Below are 20,624 nucleotides of genomic sequence, written 5' to 3'. Positions count from 1 at the left end.
GGTACAAAATCCTAGCAAATTTTAATTCCTTTCCAATTCCCATTCAAATTCAAAAAAAAATTAATCCACAAAAGCCTGGACTACCAAGCACAGGAATTACGCCATTGTTCAAGGCAAGGATAACTTCTACTAAAAAAAAAAACATATACAAAAAAAGGAATCCAAGTATTACTGCTCCCCACCGGTACTCTGGGATCCACCGGCACCAGACCTGGCCGCAGCATCCTTGTCTTTCTTCTTCTTCTCAAGAAGGCCCCGCCTGAATTTGGCCTCGTCCAAGTACCCGGCCGCCACCCATTCCTTGAACTTCATGATAACAGCTTTGTCTTGGGCAGCAGCCAGCATGGCAATGAGCTCTTCGGAGGCCTTGTACTCCTCTACAGCCTCGTACTTCTCCGCGGGAAGACGCTCCTCCAGGTAGTCTGCTTTCTCCTTCCAGGATGTGGCAGACTCCGTAGCCTCTTTTTCGGAGTCCCGGGCACTTTTCACCTCTTCCCGGGCCTCAGAGATTTCAGATTCAAGCTCCGCGATCCGCTGCTTGGCCGCGTCCATCTCGGCAACCAGGGGAGTCAAAGACTCAATCTTCTTCTTCAAGGAGTCCCGCTCCTTCTCCAGCCTGGCCTTCTCGCCATGAAGATACTTCACCTGCCCGGAGAGACTGCTAACCTCCTCCTTCAGTTGAGTATCTTCCTCGCTGGCATCCACCGCGTACACATTGAAGAGTGCCTGCAAGCGCACCGATTAAAATGTATATATAGTAATAAAAGGCTACAAGGGTAAAGCAAACTCGTACCCGCATCATGGATTCCCGGGCAATACGGCGATTCTCTTTGGGAGTATTGTCTTTGGCCCGCACCCGGTCGAGATCAATATCCTTCAGGTCACTAAGCATGGCCCGCACGAACTTCTCATCAGCAACCCCGTACTCACTCAGCAGCTGCTTGATGGGCTTTTTGGGGATTACGGGAAGGGCAGGAGAGAACAGGGCAAGCGAAGGCGACGACTCAGGTACCGGGTGATCCTTCTTCTGTCTCTTAGCACCGGATCCCTTAACGTCCCGGCCGGTGTACGTCACCTCATGCTTCTCGCTTCGGTGCCGATGCTTGTGAGATCTCTTCTTCTCACCTGGAAGCAAGGCCTCATCACTCCCAGTGGAGCGGGAGGAAATAGATACAGAGGCCGATGCTTTTTCCTTTCCGGTATCAGCAATGGTAATGACGTCAGCAACTGACGGCTGTACGACTTGGGTCGCGGGAGCTTCAGGATTAGGTTCCCCATACCCCGCATCAGTAAGCTCCAGTAGGGTCTCTTCAACGGACCGACCCGTAGTTTTCGACCCTAGGTCGACTTCAATGTGAAGGGCGTCTTCTCCTTGCCCCATCAACATATCCATCAGCTGATTATCATCCATCTTGTCCTCCTCTTTGCCTTTCCGGGGTTTCCTCTTCGGTGCTTTCACTGCAATCAGTTCGAAGTTAGTCAAGGAAAGAGGATAGGGTGACATACAAAAAAAAAAAACAAAAAAAAACCTTTCAGCCTCACCGGGAAGCCATCCTAGTCCTAGCCTATAAAGTATAGAGTGTCGGATGAATCTATAAGAGCTCCTCTCCTTCTCATTCCAAACGGCATATACCCGGGCTATCCTCTTCCTTTCTACCTCAGACAAACTGTAGGCCTGGTCCCCGATGGCTTGGAAGGTACCGGTCAACTGCCACTTCTTATTTTTGATTTGCCACCGGCCCCCGGCTAGAAATACTTTGTTCCTCCACCTTTTGCTCATCGAGGAGGGCATATCGGTAACTAGTGGTTCGTAGTCCCTAGCAGCAAATGTCACCGTACCCGCACAGGACAGCTTCCTCGAGTACAGGACCCTGTGCACCGCGCGGAATTCATTTACGGAAGGCCACCCTTGTTGGCACAAGTCCCACATGGCCAACATACTGTATATTTGACGAATAGCATTCGGGGTCAACAGCCCCGGTGACAGGTTCAGCATCCGCAGCAGATACTGTAGGCACCGGGGCAGAGGTAGCGATAATCCTTGGTGGAACTGGTTCTCGTGCAACGCCACCCACCCCGGGGCAGGATTTGCGGCCATCTCTCCATCCTTGAGAGGCCTAAGCTCCACTGTATCCGGTATTCCCCACTTCAGTCGCATGGCGATGATCTCCTTCATCGTCATACTTCTCCGGGGTTCGTCGCATACGGTCCCGTCCGCAAGTGTATACCTAGGCTTCGGTATGCCCTCGGGAATTGCCACTGTGACTACCGGGGCCTCCGCCGACCCTCCCTCGCTCTCACCCTCGTCGGACTCCTCACTGCTCTCCGAGAACACCCCAGTCGAGGATCCGGTATTCTCTGCTAATTGACTTACTTGCGCTAAGTACCGATCGATGTCCACTTCAGCTTGCCTGGCAGAGGACTGGTACGACGATCCCGCATCCCCACCCTTGGTTTCTGATTCCATCCTAACTACGATACCGGGGACTTCAAAACTCGATGTATCTGGAATCAGAAGCACAAGGGTTAGCCTAGCCAGATCTAAGACCATGGTGAAGCGCGGATCACTCCCCACTTCAAACAAAAAACCCAGAAAAAAAACCCATAAATTCAAGCAAAGTCCATAAACACCCAATCGCCCGTAGCAATCCCTACCCACTTTCACATATTGCTTATTCTGAGAAACCCAGAAACGCAAACAAACAAAAACCCAGAAAAAACCCAGAAACGCAACACAAAAAAACCCAAGAAAAACAGAAAAAAAACATGCTAAACGGAAACACACAAGAAAAACCAAAAACCAAACCACATTCTCTTACCTCTTTTCCTGCAGTCGCTAATCCGGCCAAGGCCTTCTCTGTGATCGGACCTCAAGGCTTTCGTCTTCACTCCTCACAGCAACAGAGGCACACAGAGAGAAGGTAAAAAAGCAAACTCGCAAATTCTCAGAATTTTGGAAAAAGTGAGAAGGGAAACAGTCTGTTTCCCTCTTAAATTCAATCTCCAAAGCATCAGGGCCGTTGAAGACGAAAAGACCTCAACCGCAAGATCACTACACGTGTCCCACGTCTCGAAAACCATCAGTTGAGGGGACGGGCATTTATTGCACTCAGTCTGCCCCACGTGGCTGACATGCACCGCCTACCCCATTGGATACCACGAGTCTCACTTCCTCTACCCCATCGGGTATCAGAGCCAAGTCCTCTCTACCCCATTAGGTACCGAAGGCTCACATCCTCTACCCCATTGGGTACCGGAGGCTCACTTCCTCTACCCCATCGGGTATCAGAGCCAAGTCCTCTCTACCCCATTGGGTACCCGAGGCTCACTTCCTCTACCCCATCGGGTACCAGAGCCAAGTCCTCTCTCTACCCCATCGGGTATCAGAGCCAAGTCCCCTCTACCCCATTGGGTACCGGAGGCTCACTTCCTCTACCCCATCGGGCATCAGAGCCAAGTCCTCTCTACCCAATTGGGTGCCGGAGGCTCACATCCTCTGCCCCATTGGGTACCGGAGGCTCACTTCCTCTACCCCATCGGGTATCAGAGCCAAGTCCTCTCTACCCCATTGGGTACCGGAGGCTCACATCCTCTCCCCCTTGGGTACCGGATGCTCACTTCCTCTACCTCATCGGGTATCAGAGCCAAGTCCTCTCTACCCCATTGGGTACCGGAGGCTCACATCCTCTACCCCATTGGGTACCGGATGCTCACTTCCTCTACCCCATCGGGTATCAGAGCCAAGTCCTCTCTACCCCATTGGGTACCGGAGGCTCACATCCTCTACCCCATTGGGTACCGGAGGCTCACTTCCTCTACCCCATCGGGTATCAGAGCCAAGTCCTCTCTACCCCATTGGGTACCGGAGGCTCAACCCTCACCCTATCGCAGCGTGTAGATTAGCTACCTACAGCGTAACCCGCTCAAGATATCCCTTGAACGGGAACTTGGGGGACTCCCTATAGGCACACTAGTGCCAAACTTCCGAGACAATAATAAGTCCCCACCCAAGAAACATCTTGAACGGGAACTTGGGGGACTTGTACATACTAGGGAAGTCTCAACTAAGTTTGGCACTATCGGCCGGGCCCCATCGGTACTCCCATGTACTATGCCATGGGCCGGGTTCACGACCCACCATGGCGGGGCTCATTTGGGATGCCACCCCGGGCACCCAGGGCCCTGGGCAAGGCCAGCACAGCCCAACTATTTACACACAGGAGGACTGATATGGCATCAGAAGAACAACTAGTGTCCCACATCGAAGATGGGGGAGACTTCCTTCACATGCTCGAGTATAAAGGCATTAGCACAACCACCTTTTACGGGTAATAACTCCTTTGTCTACTATTTACTTACTATACACCTATATTAGCTTCTCACTCAGGCATCGGAGAGGTGTAAACCGTCCGGTACGGTTTACCCCTCTAAGCGTGTGTTCTTGGTACAGGATTTAGGAGGTGCATCGATACCCCAGACGGTATAGCATTCTGTGTGAGGTACCCGGAGAAAGCCACCAGAAACAACAACAAACATGATTACCTGTTCTAATTGTAATAGGGTCGAATATTCTACATCTCCTAATCAATGTTTGATTAGGATTCCTTGTACTCCAAGATATTGTAGTTGTAATCCTCTATATAAAGAGGCCCCTATTATTAATGAAAGCAGCCAAGTATCCTCCCAAATTCTCTTGTCCTTAAATTTTTTTTGAATATTATATACTATTTCTTTTATGTATTTCATCAATTATTAATATATTTTGCGATATTTTTTTCATTTTTTTTCATTTATTTCATCAATTATTACTTTATATATTCGTTGGGTCTTTAAGGATGTCTAGAAAAATTATTATCTTATGCATTTAGCGAGGTTTTTGGTAATAAACACTAGTCCCAAGTCAAGAGTGGAGAAATTTATTATTTAATCATGATTATTAATTTATCGAACATTCATTTATCGAGGTTTTACTGTATTGATCGAATTACATGAATTTTTTTTCTATTCTTGATTGAAGGAAAAAAAAAATGTTGTTTAAATCTAAGCGTGAATGTAATGAAAAGAAAAAAAGAAAAAAAAAAGCCAAAATAATTTAGAGCCATTAGATTTTAGAAGGATAAGATGGTTGTTAATGTCTAAAGTTTAGTGGTAGCTAAACCTTGGTTAACGCTGGTCCGAGGGGCGGACCGGACCGCTACTTGTGATCAGATCAATACTCCCGCTACCTGTCAAGTAAAATACAGAGGGCGTTAAAGGGAGACCGCGCTGGGCGGTCTTCTCTTCTCCGATGCCTAAGTTAGTCAATGTATTTATGTTGACAACGTAACAGTAGGTAAGTAGTAAATGCGTAATTAATGAGGAGAGAGGAGAGAACCTTTTATAGGTTGGGAAGAGGCTGACCTCTTCCTTGTTTTCGATGTGGGACTGACATGCTTAAGTTCCCAGCTTCTGGAGCTTCTGATGCTATCTTGGCGAGGCGCGTGGCGGCGCGTCAGCGGTGATCTGGGGGTGAGCAGGGGCTCAGACGGTAGCCTGCTTGGCTGTGCTTCCGTAGGTCACACCGTTGGTGGTAATTGGTACCGCTGGCGGTAGCATGAGCGTGGCTCATTCTAGCTAATTATGCTTGGAAAATGCTCATGTAAGTACAATGGTCTTTTTTTTTCAAGATTACATGGTATGATTTGACAAATATGTGATGCGTGTAGGTGATATGGTATGACACCTAAGATTAAGACTACAAATCTTAGGCCGCATTTGAGGCCAACAATCATTTGCCTTCTTTTAATGTACCAAACCAGAGACGACCTTATTTATCTGTATATTCTCCAACATTAAAGATCAGTTGACTGAGTGAGTTAACTGTGACACATCATTCAAATTCCAATATCATAATATAAGAAAGGATTAAATTATGTTTAGTCCCTGTACTCTAACTATTTTTTCGTTTCAGTCCCTGACATTCTCATTTAATCTGAAAAGTCCCTGAGGTCATAATTTCAGTCTAATAGGTCCTCGCCGTCCAATTATTCAGTCTAATAATTTCGTTTACTTTGTATCTTTACTAGATTTAGACTTACAAATGCATAGAAGAACTAATCTTGAGTCAATTATATTAGAAAAATTAGGTATTCGCTTGTTGGATTTGCGACAAAAACCAAACCAAAACAGTTTTGTTAACATATTTAATCACCCCCTCCTCCCCCAAGCAATGACCATTTTTTTTTTTTGACACCCTCTTTTTAGATTGTTCGCCGTATCCCAAAGGCTTCCTAACCACGTTTATAATTCAATAAATAACACTATACCAACCCAGACTTCGAACGTAGGACATGAGGGTTCCACATCTTGAAGTTCCCGTGAAAGCACCCAATGCATCCACTAAACCACTTGCCATGATTCCAAGCAATGGCCATTTGATATATTGGCATTTGGTCATCCTCGATCTACTCGTCCTAGATTCAACTGTTTTTTTTTAAATGAAATTTCATTAAATTCAATAGTGATTACAATCACTTAGAATGGCGTCCCTTATGAAATCGGGAGCAATAACAAACCATGCTTGACCCTCTAACGAAGTCGAAGCATACTTGGCAAGCCTATGAGCTAAAGTATTAACTTCCCGAGGTACATAGTACACCTTGAAGTCCTGTTTTCGACGTTGGAAGTCCCTGACCTCTTCCACTAATATACCCAAGCTAGAAATATCAGCTACTTGGTTGCCAATTGCTTGTACCAACAACGAACAATCCGACTCAAAAATAGCCTTTTCATAATGCAAAGTTTCTGTTAATTTCAACCCTTCCAGTAAGGCCATCAACTCTGCATGAAATGGGGATGTGATCTACCTTAAAGGCTTAGCTGCAGCTGCCACAAAGTTCTCATCCTCACGTTAAAGCACAACCCCTGACGTTGCCACTCGCGTCGCTGCCAAATAGGCACCATCAACATTGCATTTGATCCACCCTAACGCCAGTTTGGCCCATCGTTGTGGCATGCTTGTATGTGGTTGTTTTTCCATAGCATGAGTCTTTCTATAATCCTCCAGCCACCCCAGACTAAGCATGGCAGCCTCAGATGGGCGATGTTGCTTACCCTCCTAGAGTTGCAAATTCCTATTATTCCGGATAGACCATAGCACGACTAGGCTCTTTGCAAATCTGTCTTTTGATTGCGTTGAAGCCAAATTTAATAGCCACTCTTTTATACACGTACTACCATTAAAATCAACAGTAGTATTGGCAGCCCCCCATAACTCCTGTGCATACGAGCATTGCACAAAAAGATGTTCTGTAGACTCCACTGGGTTCAGACAAAGCAGGCATCCCATGTCACCCATATACCCTTTGCGACTCAGAGCAGTTCTTGTAGGCAACACATCAGAACAATGCCTCCAAGCATGTAACGCTACTTTACCCGGAACCTTGGCACACCAAATATCCTTCCATGATGGCCGGAAAGGATCAGATGGTAACGGTGGAGCGAGTACATTCCCAAGAGCCACATCCCTAGCTACAAAATATGCACTGTTAGTGGTAAAGAAACCATGCTTATGGAAATGAGAAATTAAGCGATCATGTACTCCTCTGCATCCCAAAGGAATAGACAGAATAAGATCCACATCCGCCGGTGGAAAAAACTCTTCCAACTTGGGCTTATCCCGGCAATGTAGTATAAGATCAATAAGTTCTGCAACAAATTTGGTGCCCCCAGTGGTGGAGGAGAAGGACACCTGGGATAAGTATTCGGAATCCATCTATCCTTCCATATATCTATCTGTGTTCCATTACCCACACGCCATCTAGGTCCTTGACTTAGCACCTCCCTAGCCTCCATAATGCTCCCCCAGGAGAACGATAGCCCCGTACCCTTGGGCATTTGAAAAATCACTCTCTGGAAAGTAAATGGCTTTATACAATTGAGAGATCAACGAACCTGAATTCTGCAGTAAACGTCATCCCTGTTTAGAGCCAGCATAGCCATGTTAAAACAATGCAAGTTTTTGAAGCCCATGCCACCCTCATATTTAGGTATACAGAGCCTCTCCCACGAACGCCAATGAATTTTACTTTTTTCGTCACTATCACCCCACCAGAAACCCGCACATAATTGTTGCAGATCATCACATAACCCCACTGGTAACATGTAACAATTCATCACATAATTAGGGACCGTCTGAGCCACTACCTTAATTAAGATTTCTTTTCCCACTCCACTTAGCAACTTAGCATGCCAACTAATTAACTTCTTGGACAGTTTTTCCTTTAGATAACCAAAAGCTGCAGTTTTGCTTCGCCTACATGCGTAGGAAGACCTAAGTAACGGTCATGCTTATAAACTCTCTGAACCCCCCTAATGTTTGCTAAGACCAGCTGCTTGTCCATATCCAGATGATGACTAAAAGCCACACTACTTTTCTGTAAATTAATCTGTTGCCCTGAGGCAATTTCATAAGTGTATAAGATATTCCGGAACTGCTGATATTCCTCCTCATCAGCAGTTCGAAACACAAAACTGTCATCAGCAAACAATAAATGATGTAACACTTGGGCCGTAGGAGTAAGTCTCATACCTTTAACCCATTGTTGCCACACAAAATGTTGAATGAGGGATGACAATCCTTCTGCACATAAAATAAACAGATATGGTGACAGTGGATCCCCTTGACAAACTCCTCTAGCCGGTTTTACATAACTGCAAACCTCCCCATTCACCAAAAAAGAGTAGCTGATTGTAGTCACACTGGTCATCACTAAATCAACCCATGCAGCTGCAAATCCTAACTTCAACAGGATACTTCGTATGAAATCCCACTCCAGTCTATCGTATGTATGCTTTACTAATATCAAGTTTAAGAGAAAAGTGTGCATCCTCCCCTCTTCGAGTAGTATGCAAAAAGTGGGCAACCTCAGTTACGATCAAAGTGTTGTCCGAAATCAACCTACCCAGAACAAAAGCGCTTTACAATGGAGAGACGACATCCAGTAATAGTCGCTTTAACCTGTTAGCCAGAACTTTTGAACATATCCTGTAAAGCACATTACATAAAGCAATAAGACGTAGATCTGTCATTTGTTTAGGTTCCGAAACATTGGGAATCAGAGTCACATGTGTGAAATTCATTTCCGTGGGTAGAACACCTGAAGATAAAAAAGACTTCACCCGTACACATATCTGGACCTACCACATGCCAATACTTTTGGAAGAAAAAAGGGGACATTCCATCGGGTCCCGGGGCCTTTGATGGATGCATTTGAAATAGAGCTATCTTCACTTCCTCATCAGTATAAGGATTCAGTAGTTCCTTATTCATCTCCATAGTGACCCGAGACTGTACAGTGTTCAAAATAATATCCCACGCTGCTCTATGCACTCCTTCATATGCAAACAAAGCCTGATAGTATCCCGTAACAACCTGCTCAATTTCCTTCATATCGAACACCCACCACCCATCAGAATGAAGCAAACCCTTAATGGAATTGCGTGCTCGCCTATTTGACGCCTTGTAGTGGAAGAAAGCAGTGTTATGATCTCCTGCTTTTAACCATAAAGCTTTGGAACGTTGAATCCAGAATGTTTCTTCTTGAGTGAGTAACTCCTGAAACCTAGCATTCAAGCTTTGCTTCTCAACATTATGTGCAGGATCGAAGGGCATACCCAACAACTCATCCAAACGATTGCGCACCGCTCTCATCTCTGCTTTCCTGAACATGAAAGTAGGCTGCTGCCAAGCCTGCAGTTCTCTGCCGGTTTGCTTGATCTTCATAGCTGTTTGGCTAAGTGGGTCTTCCGGACTCACAGCTGCCCAACCCCTCTGTACAACACTTTCACACTCGGGATGAGTCTCCCAGAATTACTCAAACCGAAAGCGACGTCTATGGTATTGCCTAGGTTGAGGACTGGAGCAAACCTGTAGCAATAGCAGACTATGGTCCGAGGTACTTGGAGGCAAGTGCGTTAACAAAGAAGCTGGAAACAAGTCTCTTAACTTAGCCGACCATAAAGCTCGATCAAGACGTTCTTTGGTCTGATGATCGGACCAAGTAAAAGGGCTACCTGAAAAACCCATGTCAATCAACGAACAATCCATTATCGCTGCCCTGAAGGCCTGCATCTGTGCCCATCTTCGAACACACACCACCCCCCCCCCCCCCCATATTTTTCCTCCATGGAAAGGATTTCATTAAAGTCCCCTATAAGGACCCATGGGAGAGAAGACAACGCTGCCAATTGCCTCATCAGCTCCCACGTTCGACTATGGTCACTAGTTTGAGCATACCCATAGATGCCAGTCAATCTCCATTCTTCTGCTGAACCCGAAGTGGCAATAGATACATCCACATGCTGGGCTGAGTAATTGTGTATGCGCAGCGGAACGTCATTCATCCAGAGGAGTGCAACCCCCGGTGATTCATCGCCATCTTCTTTGCCCAAACAGTTATCAAATCCGGTCCTAACCCTTAAAGTCTCAAGCTGACCTTAAGAACACAGAGTCTTTGACAAAAACAAAAGCCTAGCTTTCTCTTTCCTGATCAAATCTACAAACGCACGAAGACGACATCCCCCCACAATCCCTCGACAGTTCCATGCTAGAACCTGAAGACTCATCATTGATCCCGGTCAATACACCGCCACGCAGTGGCGGAGCCAGAAATTGATCTCTACTGGGGCACTCGAAAGTTAAAAAATTAAAATAAAAAAACTTAGAATATATTAAAATTTTAATAAAAATAAAAAATTAGAAAGGTCAATATTTTTTTAAAATTACATATTTTATTAATCAAACATTCAACTACATAAAAGGGAAGTGTTAATGTTTTTGTGTTAAGAAGTTAGAATGGTACTAATGTTATAAAAAGGAAGAAATAAACAAAAAGGTTAACATATTTTGGCTAGTACCAACATTGGAACTTGGGACCAAGCACAAGTACTTGAATACCTCCACCACTGCTTCACAACAACTTTTCATGCAAGTATGAAACTAGAAATATATATAATGAAGATCTGACTGGGGCACGGGACCCACCGTGCCCCAACGTGGCTCCGCCCCTGCCGCCACGCACAGACACCGGAAACGGCGCTGATCCAGCTCAAAACACGAGTTGTGGTCTGCTAGGGTTTAATTTGCAATACATTATTAGATTCAACTGTTTTAGTCATTTAATAATAAATTATACTATATACGAAAGGCCGGTTGGGTGGGTACTGTTATTACTGTTCATCAGGTCGAAAAGGCCATTTTACCCTTGAATTTTTCTCCCAATTACACGTTTTTCTACGTGTTTCATACTATGTCAGCTGGGCATATGCGTCATTTGCATTGGAAGGGGTTAAAAAGACGCTTCTGTCCTTCTTTTTCCACTAGAATTTCAGGTTCTTCTTAGTGTTTGACACGATGTCGGCTGGTTCAATTGAGATTTGACATTGTCTGAAAACCCAGTAGACTGATGGCAGAAACAACCTGCAATCTTGAACAAAAGCCGATAATGATATTATCAAGTCCAAACAAAACGAAGAATACCGATTCTTCCAGATTTCACAATCGGACAAATAGCTAGTGTTGGAAATGAATTCCATTTTGGGATTACAGTTTTGCCCTGAATAGTTGAATATATAAGAGGGATCTCCGGTACTATCCTAATTCGAGAAGCCTCCATTGTCGTCAGCATCTGCTTTTAGCCGACATCAAACTTCTCCATCAAGATCAACATCAGCACAGATCGACTTGGTGAGTTACCCAAGCTTTTTCATTCATTTACACTTACCAATTTCTTTTATTAATTTGAACTCATTTTGGCTTAGTCTTTCCCTTTTTACGTCATTGTTTGGTTTAGTTGTGCAATTGATTTGATATGAATATTGGGAGAAAATGATGAATTAATTTCATGATTTTCATCATCTATATTTGCAAGGATCCATTCACGTGCTATTGTCATGATTGAAACAGAAAGAAGAAGACCTTTGAGCAATTCAAAGGTAAGGCATGCCTATGCATATTGCAGATTAAAGTTTGAGTCCTACAATTTAAGGTTTAACATCCTTTTTTTTTTTTTTTTTTTTCCAGGAATTCAAGATGTGGAATTTATATAAGGGGTTCAAAACAGGTGGGTCTTCTCTGGCCCATGCTTTTGGTTTAGTTTGGATTCTTAGATAACTTGCCGGAAATGATCAGAAAAAATGCGTTTGGGCACCAGTACAATGGCCAGCAGTGTCTAAGTGAGTTATCATCTTTCATATTTTGATCATTATTTCTTTTCATGTTTTATAATCCTCTTATATAAACTTTGTTTCCTTTTACCAGTTGTTTAGTTGTGAATGAATCTGAATCCATTGTCTTTTCGTTCAAACATCTCTATAGTGCTCAATTAACTTAGCATAGTAGCTTTTGGTGTTGTCATGAAATGGTTAACTTTATGATTAACAAAGTCATCTTCCTCAAACGAAACAAATTGCACCATGTTCCAGCAAGAAACAAAATTTTTAACTGATGAATTTCTTTTCTCAAGTTTCTGCATTTTGTGATCTGTATCTACATCTTTTAGATATACTGCTTTCTTCTGTCTGTTTATTTTCTAAAAGTTTATGCGTCGTTTTAGCCTAATAATCAGGAACAGTTAATATAAAATGCTTCATTTATGCATTACCTTAAAGCCTTAACATCCTTTAAAAAAAGGCATATAATCTTTTGATAAAATTTCACTAGGCTTCAGTGACAGATACAAGAAAATAGATCAACTGATTCTACTGAGAGCTTCGATTCCAATTTGTCTGGCATCTGCATGTTTTTTCCAGCTTGAGTCATTCGGTCATAGTTTCAAATTCAGTCTTCAGCTTTAAAGGCTTAACTTGGTTGATTACAGCAGCTATGGCTGGTTGCTTCTTATGGATTACATATTGGCTAAAAGCATTTCAGCAAGTCAGGTAATTCTCTATCTGTGTCTATATGTATCTCAATTTTTTTTATTCGCTTCTGTAATTTCCAACTATCACACCTGGGTTTGTAAGCTATTGGTTTCCTTTGCTTTAACAACTGAATTTATCAGTTTAAATGTGTAAGCAATCATTTAGCACTATTTGTGTATTTCTAGCTGGGCGATCTAGCACAATTGTTCCTCAATTTTTTTTTTATCTTGTTCCTCAATTTTTTTTTTATCTTTAAGGTAGATATATGGCGCCTGTCGCAGCTAAAGAGACATTCTACACCTCAGGATGTTTGCCAAGATTTTGCACCAGTGGCAAAGAATGATGGAAGCAGCAACTTTCAAATTAAGACATTTGTAAATGCCATAGCAGGTAATACCCTTTGTCTGCTGCTTAACAAATAGCAAAAAGTATGTTGCTGTTTCTGTATTGGTTTTTCTAACATTGGGAATACCTTTACTCTTCAAAGTTCAGATTTTGAGGAGTGAGTTGTTTTAGCACAATTCTTGCTTGATTGTTCATGCTCTTTTGTTTCATGTAGTTTCTGAAAAATGGAAGGAAAGTTTTCATTTACATGTGGTTAGGAAATTGATTATATCATTTACAGATGATGCACTTGCATATATAACATGTACACTTCTAACTCTTAGGGGGTCATGGTGCTCAAATGATTCTTTTGCAATTCTGTGGGATTATTTCTCCCCCTAGCTCCCCTCCTCCCCCAAAACAAAAATTTGGGACAACGATTGAAAGAATGGAAGTTTTTATTAGGGAATTAGGTATTTCATTGTTCACTAGATGTTCTGCAAATATGGGAACATTTCATGGCAAAAAAATTGCTCTCTCTCCCTTTTTTTTTTTTAATTACAGTGATGAACTTTCAGCTTTTAAGTTTGATAAGGAAAATTTTTAACTTTTTTTTACTCTGAAATTGGAAGAATATTTTGACTTGATTTTCTTGTTTGATTAATCTGATTCTTAAAGTTCTGATCTTCTGTTGCTCTTGGTTTTATTTGCAGCACCGATGTACCTAATTGGATCAAAATCGCTCATGTATGTATCTGGTTAACATACCAGATTTTCAAATCTGTAAAAGATACTTTGATTACGGACATAATATTTTGAACGTTTGTTTTTGTTGTAGTTAAACTTATAACCAACCCCGCAGCATCACGCGGAATTGATCTCTATCGTTGTCTACACAAGCAATTACTCTCCTGAACAACAGTAATGTTATGAGATCAGGGATACCATGTAATATTATGTAATAATTTCTTTCTTCCATTATGTAGTTCTAATTCATTGACGAGTAACTCCCGCGGCAAAGCGTGGGCATAATTTCTAGTTAATACAAAACGGGAGCGAAAGCAAAATCGATGGCCATGCCAGAGATGCATTAATAAGAGGAGGTGCATCAAGCATAAGCACACTATTCATGGTAGATTTGGCTTCTTGTTTTATGGTAAATGTGCTTTTTTAATTCAATATTTTTTACCATGATTTTTGGATTTTTTTTAATCCGTCTGTTGGAATTGAAGAAATCCAAAAAATTAATTAACCAAAGTTTTGTAAAGATTGAGTGATTGATCGAGTGTTTTGTAGAAGAAATCTAGACCTACTTCTTAGAACTACTACATTAATCATAGAACAAAATTAACTACGTTTAGAACAAAATTAACTAGGCTAAATATTGGTTGTAAGCCGCTTTACGTTAAACATCCCCACAGAGTGCGGCCATGCATGCTTAGGGTTTCTCCAAGCCACGCTCTACCATCGATCTTTCCACCTCTCATTAAATGAAACGCACAAATTATTTGGGTCTCATATTCATTATCTCAAATAGGCATTAGAAATGATCGAAGATTTCATATACAAGATCAATATTCCACACATGTTTTTCTTCTCCTCCTGCCAACAATACTATCTCTCCACTATTCATTCTCTTCTTTTCTTGATCGATTAATCTTTGCAGTCCTCATGGTCCATGCACTTCCTGTGACTTTTACACTCTCTTTCCCATAATTGAAAGTATATAAGTTGGTATAACCATCAACAGCCAATGTGGGATAAACCCTAGCTGTTATGCACGCCTTGCCTTCTCCACCAAAGCTCTCCACTATAGAGTGATCAATCTGCAACATTTTGAAATGCGCTTGAGATACAATCATATGAGCTATGTATAAACTATAAACAAAAAGAGTAAAGCGGAAAAAAATTTAGCAACTTACCAAGCTTCTGAGTGATAGCTTCTCATGAACAGGATCCACATTTACAAATGCCCCGTATGTAGTCTTATCATTATTTTCATTCAAGGAAGACCTATGAAGACAATAAACCAAAAAAGAATAAATGGGGTGAAAATATGAATTGAAGTTTGGTTAGACATTCCTGGGTCTATACCTGCTTTGATCACTGCACATGAGCACCACATATTTGTTGTTGTTGTTGTGAGATTTGAATATTCTATAAAAGACTGCTGTGTATTCTTGCAAACCCTCTGAAGCCAAAACCAGCAACCCAAATGGTCCTAGACCCCCATAAACTGAGGCATCCTTTTTGCTACACAAAATTTGTGGATCGGTCCAACTTGGATCCAGCACCTCTGTTTTTTCAAAATCACTTATCTCAAATGTAACTTCTATATCTGCCTGTAAACCCGAAGATCACCAACAAAAGTAAAAAAATAACCAGTTCAAGAAATTATTCAGGTATTGAAATGGATTTATGTGCTTTTTAATAACAGATAACAGAAACTCAATAGTATAAATCCTATAAATAAATAAAAAGAAGGACTAAATTCTGCTTACTACCCTGTACTTTCAAGGGTTCATCAGTTCAGTCCCTGCACTTCTAATTTAATCAAAAAAGTCTTTGCACTCTCTAATTTCATCAAATCAATCCAATCCATCACCACTCCATCAATTTTCGGGGAAAATTTCCAAACTACCCATCTGTATTCACAACATTGACAAGTCGGCGAGCTGCCTAATGATGGGTAGTTTGGGAATTTTCCATGTGAGAAGGTCCCACGTCAGCATTTTAACAGCGAAAATTGACGGAATAGTGACGGATTGGATCGATTTGATGAAATTGGAGAGTGCAAGGACTTTTCTGATTAAATTAGAAGTGTAGAGACTGAACTGATGAACCCTTGAAAGTACAAGGTAGTAAACAGAATTTAATCCTAAAAAGAAAACAAAAATGCATACCTGTGCTGCTGTGACTCCAAGTACTTCATGTAGTGATCCTCCCTTTATCACAATACCTGGCAACCTAACCTGCTTTGTTCTCAGCTTGTCAAGTTCTTCGATGGGCCATTGTACCAATTGTTTTTCAGACTCATCAAGTAAAATGGTCCTTGGAATTGTCTGCAATAAGAATCAATTTGAATACTATAAGTCTTAATTCATAAGCTAGCTTATTAAAGACTGATCAATTCCATTAGCTATATGGATCGTGAGAAATTGTGAAGTGTAATTGGATGTGCATAGCTATTATGATAGACATGTTATACCTGGAGTCCAGACCAACCCTTCTTGATGTCATCATTGGCACTTGAGGATTCATTACTCCAACCCCACAAGATCCTACGGTTCTTAGCACTGTCAAAGAAGGATTTTGATGCATAAAACTTACCATAATCATATCTCAAACCCAAATCACTCTCCACTGATCCCTTATCAGGGTTATATATATCTTTGTCTAGGTTATATGTTCCAATTGTGTAGTACTCTTTAGCAGTAAACAAGCTAACCTTGAGCACATGCTTAACATCCGGACCATTCGTTGATGTGTCAAGACCAATTGGGCTACTCTTTGAAACTGGGAAAAAATCTGGGCACTCCCACATATCATTTTCCTTTGCTGAATGAAAGGTGTGGTTTACCATGGTCCAATGTAGGAAATCTTCGCTCGTATATAGAATGGCTAGGCCAGTTTGGTTTTTCTTGCTTCCAATGACTAATCTCCATCTATTATCTGAACCTAGCCAAGCAGTAGTTGGATCCCTAAATGAGTCTGCATTTATTTGGTTAGCTTCGGTTGGGATCATTAGTGGGTTTTGTGGGATTTTAACCCATTCTCTGAGAAATGGGTCTGAGAGATTTTTGGGGAAGGCCAAGTTTTGAACTTGCTCATTTTCGGAGTTGATTCCAGTGTAGACAATGGCTGGCTTTCCCCCAGGGAGGATTGTAGCAGACCCCGACCAACAGCCGTTAATATCAAACGGCTCTGATGGGTTGAGGGCATCGTCATGTGGGATCCAATTGACAAGATCATTTGATGTTGAATGGGCCCAAACAATATTGGGTGACCACGCTACACCATGAGGATTATATTGATAAAAATGATGGTACACGTTTTTGTAAATCAATGGCCCTGAAAACCACAAGTAATACATAAGAGTTTAGTACAAGGTGTGGCCAAAAATAAAAGAGCCAAGAAAAAACATGAGTAATATACAAGATTTTAGTACACGAGTAAAAAAGTGGTTTCGAGTGGCTTGAACACATCGATTTAGACTGTAAATTGGGGTGCAATGTTCGTTTTAAAAGCATACGACCTTTTTGATAAGATAAGGACAAGATTTAGGCCCAATAATCTCTTTTACAAGATCAAACTTAGATTTGGCCTAATGTTTTCTTCGATTAGCCAGACTTGGTTTGGCATATTAATTGATGGACTCATCCGAGCGTGACATAAAACCTGAATGAATCTCCTTCAATCCAATTACCTAAGCCCGTTGGTCACCTCTAATTAGAGAGCATCTCCAATAACTTTCTTATTATTTATTCTTTATTTTTTTATTTTTTTTAATAGGATTTGATGTTATTAGATATCAAAGCCATGAAAAACAGACCAGAGTCTAACATGCACTTATATAAGAATCCGGTGAACTAGATAAACCTATCTAAGCCAATACTAAACTCATTAAGGTTTAAAGGGACGCTCGCCGAAAAGCAAGCCTAAAACGAGCAAAAACAACCTCGTTATTCTAAGGAAAACTCATTCATCTAGTCTAATTTGTCAGTACGCTATTGTTGTACAAATAACAACTAGAAACATCTTAGAACAACTCATAAAGGTTACGCCAACTCTATTAGGCTTGTAACTAGATGTCTAATAGCAGAGACTTCAGAAAATACTAGCTCCTCCCCCTTAGGGTTGGAGCCAGCACTGTCCTCAACCTCTTCAGGAGCCAACAACCTCGGCAACAGGTTGGTCTTGCTCTTCTTGTCCATTGCAGTAGACTTAACCAGCCCAAGTTTGAGCTCAAATCTAGGCCCAGAAGCCCAAACACCCCTCATTCCAGGTTTGAGCTCAGGCCCAACGACCCAAGACCAAAACCAGGCCAACCTAGCCCTCTGATTCCAGGCTGCCTCTGTTGCCGCCCGGCCCTCCGGCGGCCGACCGTGCCACTCCTCCATCAGGCGTCGACCGTGCCACTCCTCCATCAGGCGTCGACCAATGATCAGCAGAGTCCGGCAGAACTCCTCGACCTATACGATTGATCAAATTACGTCGCTACCAGTCACCAATCAAGCCTCGACGTCGAACACCTTTGCTTCAAAAAAACTCGATCCGTACTCCGACTAAAGAAAAATCTGCCAAGACCTGCGTCTCGTCCCGCTCTTCTTCACCGTTAGTGCTGAACCTTGGCTTCCAGCAAACCAGATCCACCTAGAATCGGAGACCGGATCAAGAGATCCAAATCGAAAGCTCTCTCCACGTTCTGCCTCCGCGCTGCACCACCACGACAAGCCGAAATCAGTCTGACTTTCTGCCGCTACCAAACCCACGCTGAACCCCACACCCAGCTTTACCACAACCCACGACGATCTCACTGGGCTAAAACAAACAGCAATCCGGAGAGTTGCCGCCGCACTGGACTCAGAACCCTAAGGCTCTACTTGATCATGAAAGAAAATGAATTTTTGTAATAGAGTTTAGACTTTGGAGATTCATAACTGTTATTTATTATTTATTCTTTATTGTTCTCTAGTTTTAGAGAAAAACATAGCATTATTTTTCTCTAACAACTTCTCTATTATTATTTTTTTCTTTTTCTCATACTTTCAAAATTAGTATCTGGACATCCTCACTTAATAGACCCCTATCTTACTTTTACAAATAACCAATATACAATCTACACCTCCCTAATTTTCCAAAAATCCTCATCAACTAATAAAATCAATAAAAGCCTTTTATTTTTGGGAGGTTCTATTTTGGAGGTATGAATCGGTAGTTGGCCCTCCTTCAATTTTTATAAAGAATTTCACAAATGGTCACTCAACTATAACTCATTCGACCACTTTGGTCACTCAATTTTCAAATATATCAATTTGGTCACTCAACTATTACTTTGTCAATCACTTTAGTCACCGAATGGACAATATTGTAGGATGGTTTACAATATTGTAGGATTGTCATCTCAATTATAATTATTGTAAACTAGTGAAACCAATATTCTATACGTCTTGTCAGACATGATTTAGAAGCACTTTGCCAACCTCATTATTGGCATTACTAAGGTAATCGGACAGAGAAGGCACGACTTTCTTGCTAAGAGATGACCTCTTTAGGTATTTGCATCTCTAGTTATTGTGTGTTGCGATCATATGAATTGGTTGGCAAACCAAACCCAGAAAATACAATTGCTAAAAATAATAATAATAATAATAATAATAATAATAATAATAAAAAGACAAGGTAGAAAGTAAGACCACGGGAAGAGAGGAACTAACCATTAGGATCTGTGAGGTTCCAAATTAAGAACGCCCATTTGTCCATTTCGAGAATAAGATCAAGTCAAATGTGAAATACAAGAAGCAAAGAACAAACTGTAAGAGTTATAACCAATAATAAACTAAGACAAGGACAGGATGAGAAGCTAGAGAAAACGCAAATTAAACAAAAATCAGATCGAGAGAAAAATAAAGAGGTTGAAGATATATATACACACCGTTGATCCAATTCTTGGGAGGCTGGAAATGATACCCGGTTCTGTAAGGCTCTTTAGCTTGGCGTGTTGAAGGTAGTTCCAAATTCAGAAGGTTGCTGCAAGCATGGTGGGAACCTTCAAGCTCAATAACGCCAAAGGAAAGCAAAACTGAAAGAAAGAAGAATATCCGAAGAGAGAATATCATCAAGGCCATACTGGCTTTGTGAGGGTTGGGAAACCAAGGCACCCGATGTCTGGTAGTTTTCAAGGAAAGTGAGGAGCACTTGAAGTCAAGGAAGGGGGTTTAGAGAAATAGTTAGATGTGATAAAGATATTAAACAATGAGAATCACTGCACATGATTGATGTTTCACATGATTGTTGTTATTACGTAATAATATATGAAACAATAATGAGAAAACAACTTTTCTCATTATTTTTCTCATTATTGAAAGAAATTAATTTGGGGGACTTGTACAGTTCTATAGGAAAGTCATTTTTTTTTTATAGGTCAGCCCTTTCATTATAATTCAGCAAGCAGTACAAAAACGAAACACCCATTTGGGGTCGACAGAAAGAATCGTTCCTTAGAACCTCATTAGACCCTATTCTAATGGAATAACATCCCAAAAAATCCCGAGTACACCCACCTTTTGGTAAATTATAGCACATTTATTCTAACAAAAACCTAGAAATCTCGAAACTTGCATAAAAGATTCCAACTAAGGCACTAGTTTTTGCGACTCAAAAACAGAAATTAAACAATA

At 41.7% G+C, this 20,624-nt stretch overlaps 1 protein-coding gene and 1 long non-coding RNA gene across 10 annotated transcripts; one reads left to right on the top strand and one right to left on the bottom strand.

Moving 5' to 3' along the window:
- Positions 1-11,443: 11,443 nt before the first annotated feature.
- Positions 11,444-14,202, top strand: LOC133725429 (uncharacterized). Of its 9 annotated transcripts, XR_009854437.1 has the most exons (6): positions 11,444-11,725; positions 11,910-11,973; positions 12,062-12,213; positions 12,701-12,918; positions 13,162-13,290; positions 13,938-14,202. It is a non-coding gene; the product is annotated as an uncharacterized LOC133725429 (long non-coding RNA). The 9 variants fall into 9 exon arrangements; XR_009854440.1 differs by lacking the exon at positions 11,444-11,725 and having other exon boundaries at positions 11,732-11,973; positions 12,861-12,918; XR_009854444.1 differs by lacking the exon at positions 11,444-11,725 and having other exon boundaries at positions 11,732-11,973; positions 12,861-12,918; positions 13,158-13,290.
- A 526-nt stretch (positions 14,203-14,728) lies between these two features.
- On the bottom strand, positions 14,729-20,204 carry LOC133725428 (beta-fructofuranosidase, insoluble isoenzyme CWINV1-like). Its single transcript, XM_062152691.1, has 7 exons — positions 19,880-20,204; positions 19,662-19,670; positions 16,433-17,295; positions 16,128-16,286; positions 15,319-15,566; positions 15,147-15,237; positions 14,729-15,050 (listed from the first exon to the last, which is right to left on the bottom strand). The coding sequence occupies exons 1-7, from the start codon at positions 20,070-20,072 to the stop codon at positions 14,850-14,852; spliced, it is 1,764 nt and encodes a 587-aa protein (XP_062008675.1). The 5' UTR covers positions 20,073-20,204; the 3' UTR covers positions 14,729-14,849.
- Between the last annotated feature and the right edge of the window lie 420 nt (positions 20,205-20,624).

This window comes from Rosa rugosa, chromosome 1 (assembly GCF_958449725.1).
Source record: "Rosa rugosa chromosome 1, drRosRugo1.1, whole genome shotgun sequence".
Classification (NCBI taxonomy): domain Eukaryota; kingdom Viridiplantae; phylum Streptophyta; class Magnoliopsida; order Rosales; family Rosaceae; genus Rosa; species Rosa rugosa.
This window is presented reverse-complemented; position numbering and strand designations above follow the sequence as displayed.

Excerpts from the sequence above, each read along its gene's own strand:
- LOC133725428 (XM_062152691.1), bottom strand. The coding sequence starts at position 20,072 with ATGGCCTTGATGATATTCTCTCTTCGGATATTCTTCTTTCTTTCAGTT. Across the intron at positions 16,287-16,432 it reads AGGGTTGGTCTGGACTCCAG|ACAATTCCAAGGACCATTTT; the intron begins GTATAACATGTC and ends TTCTTATTGCAG. Across the intron at positions 15,567-16,127 it reads TTGGAGTCACAGCAGCACAG|GCAGATATAGAAGTTACATT; the intron begins GTATGCATTTTT and ends TCGGGTTTACAG.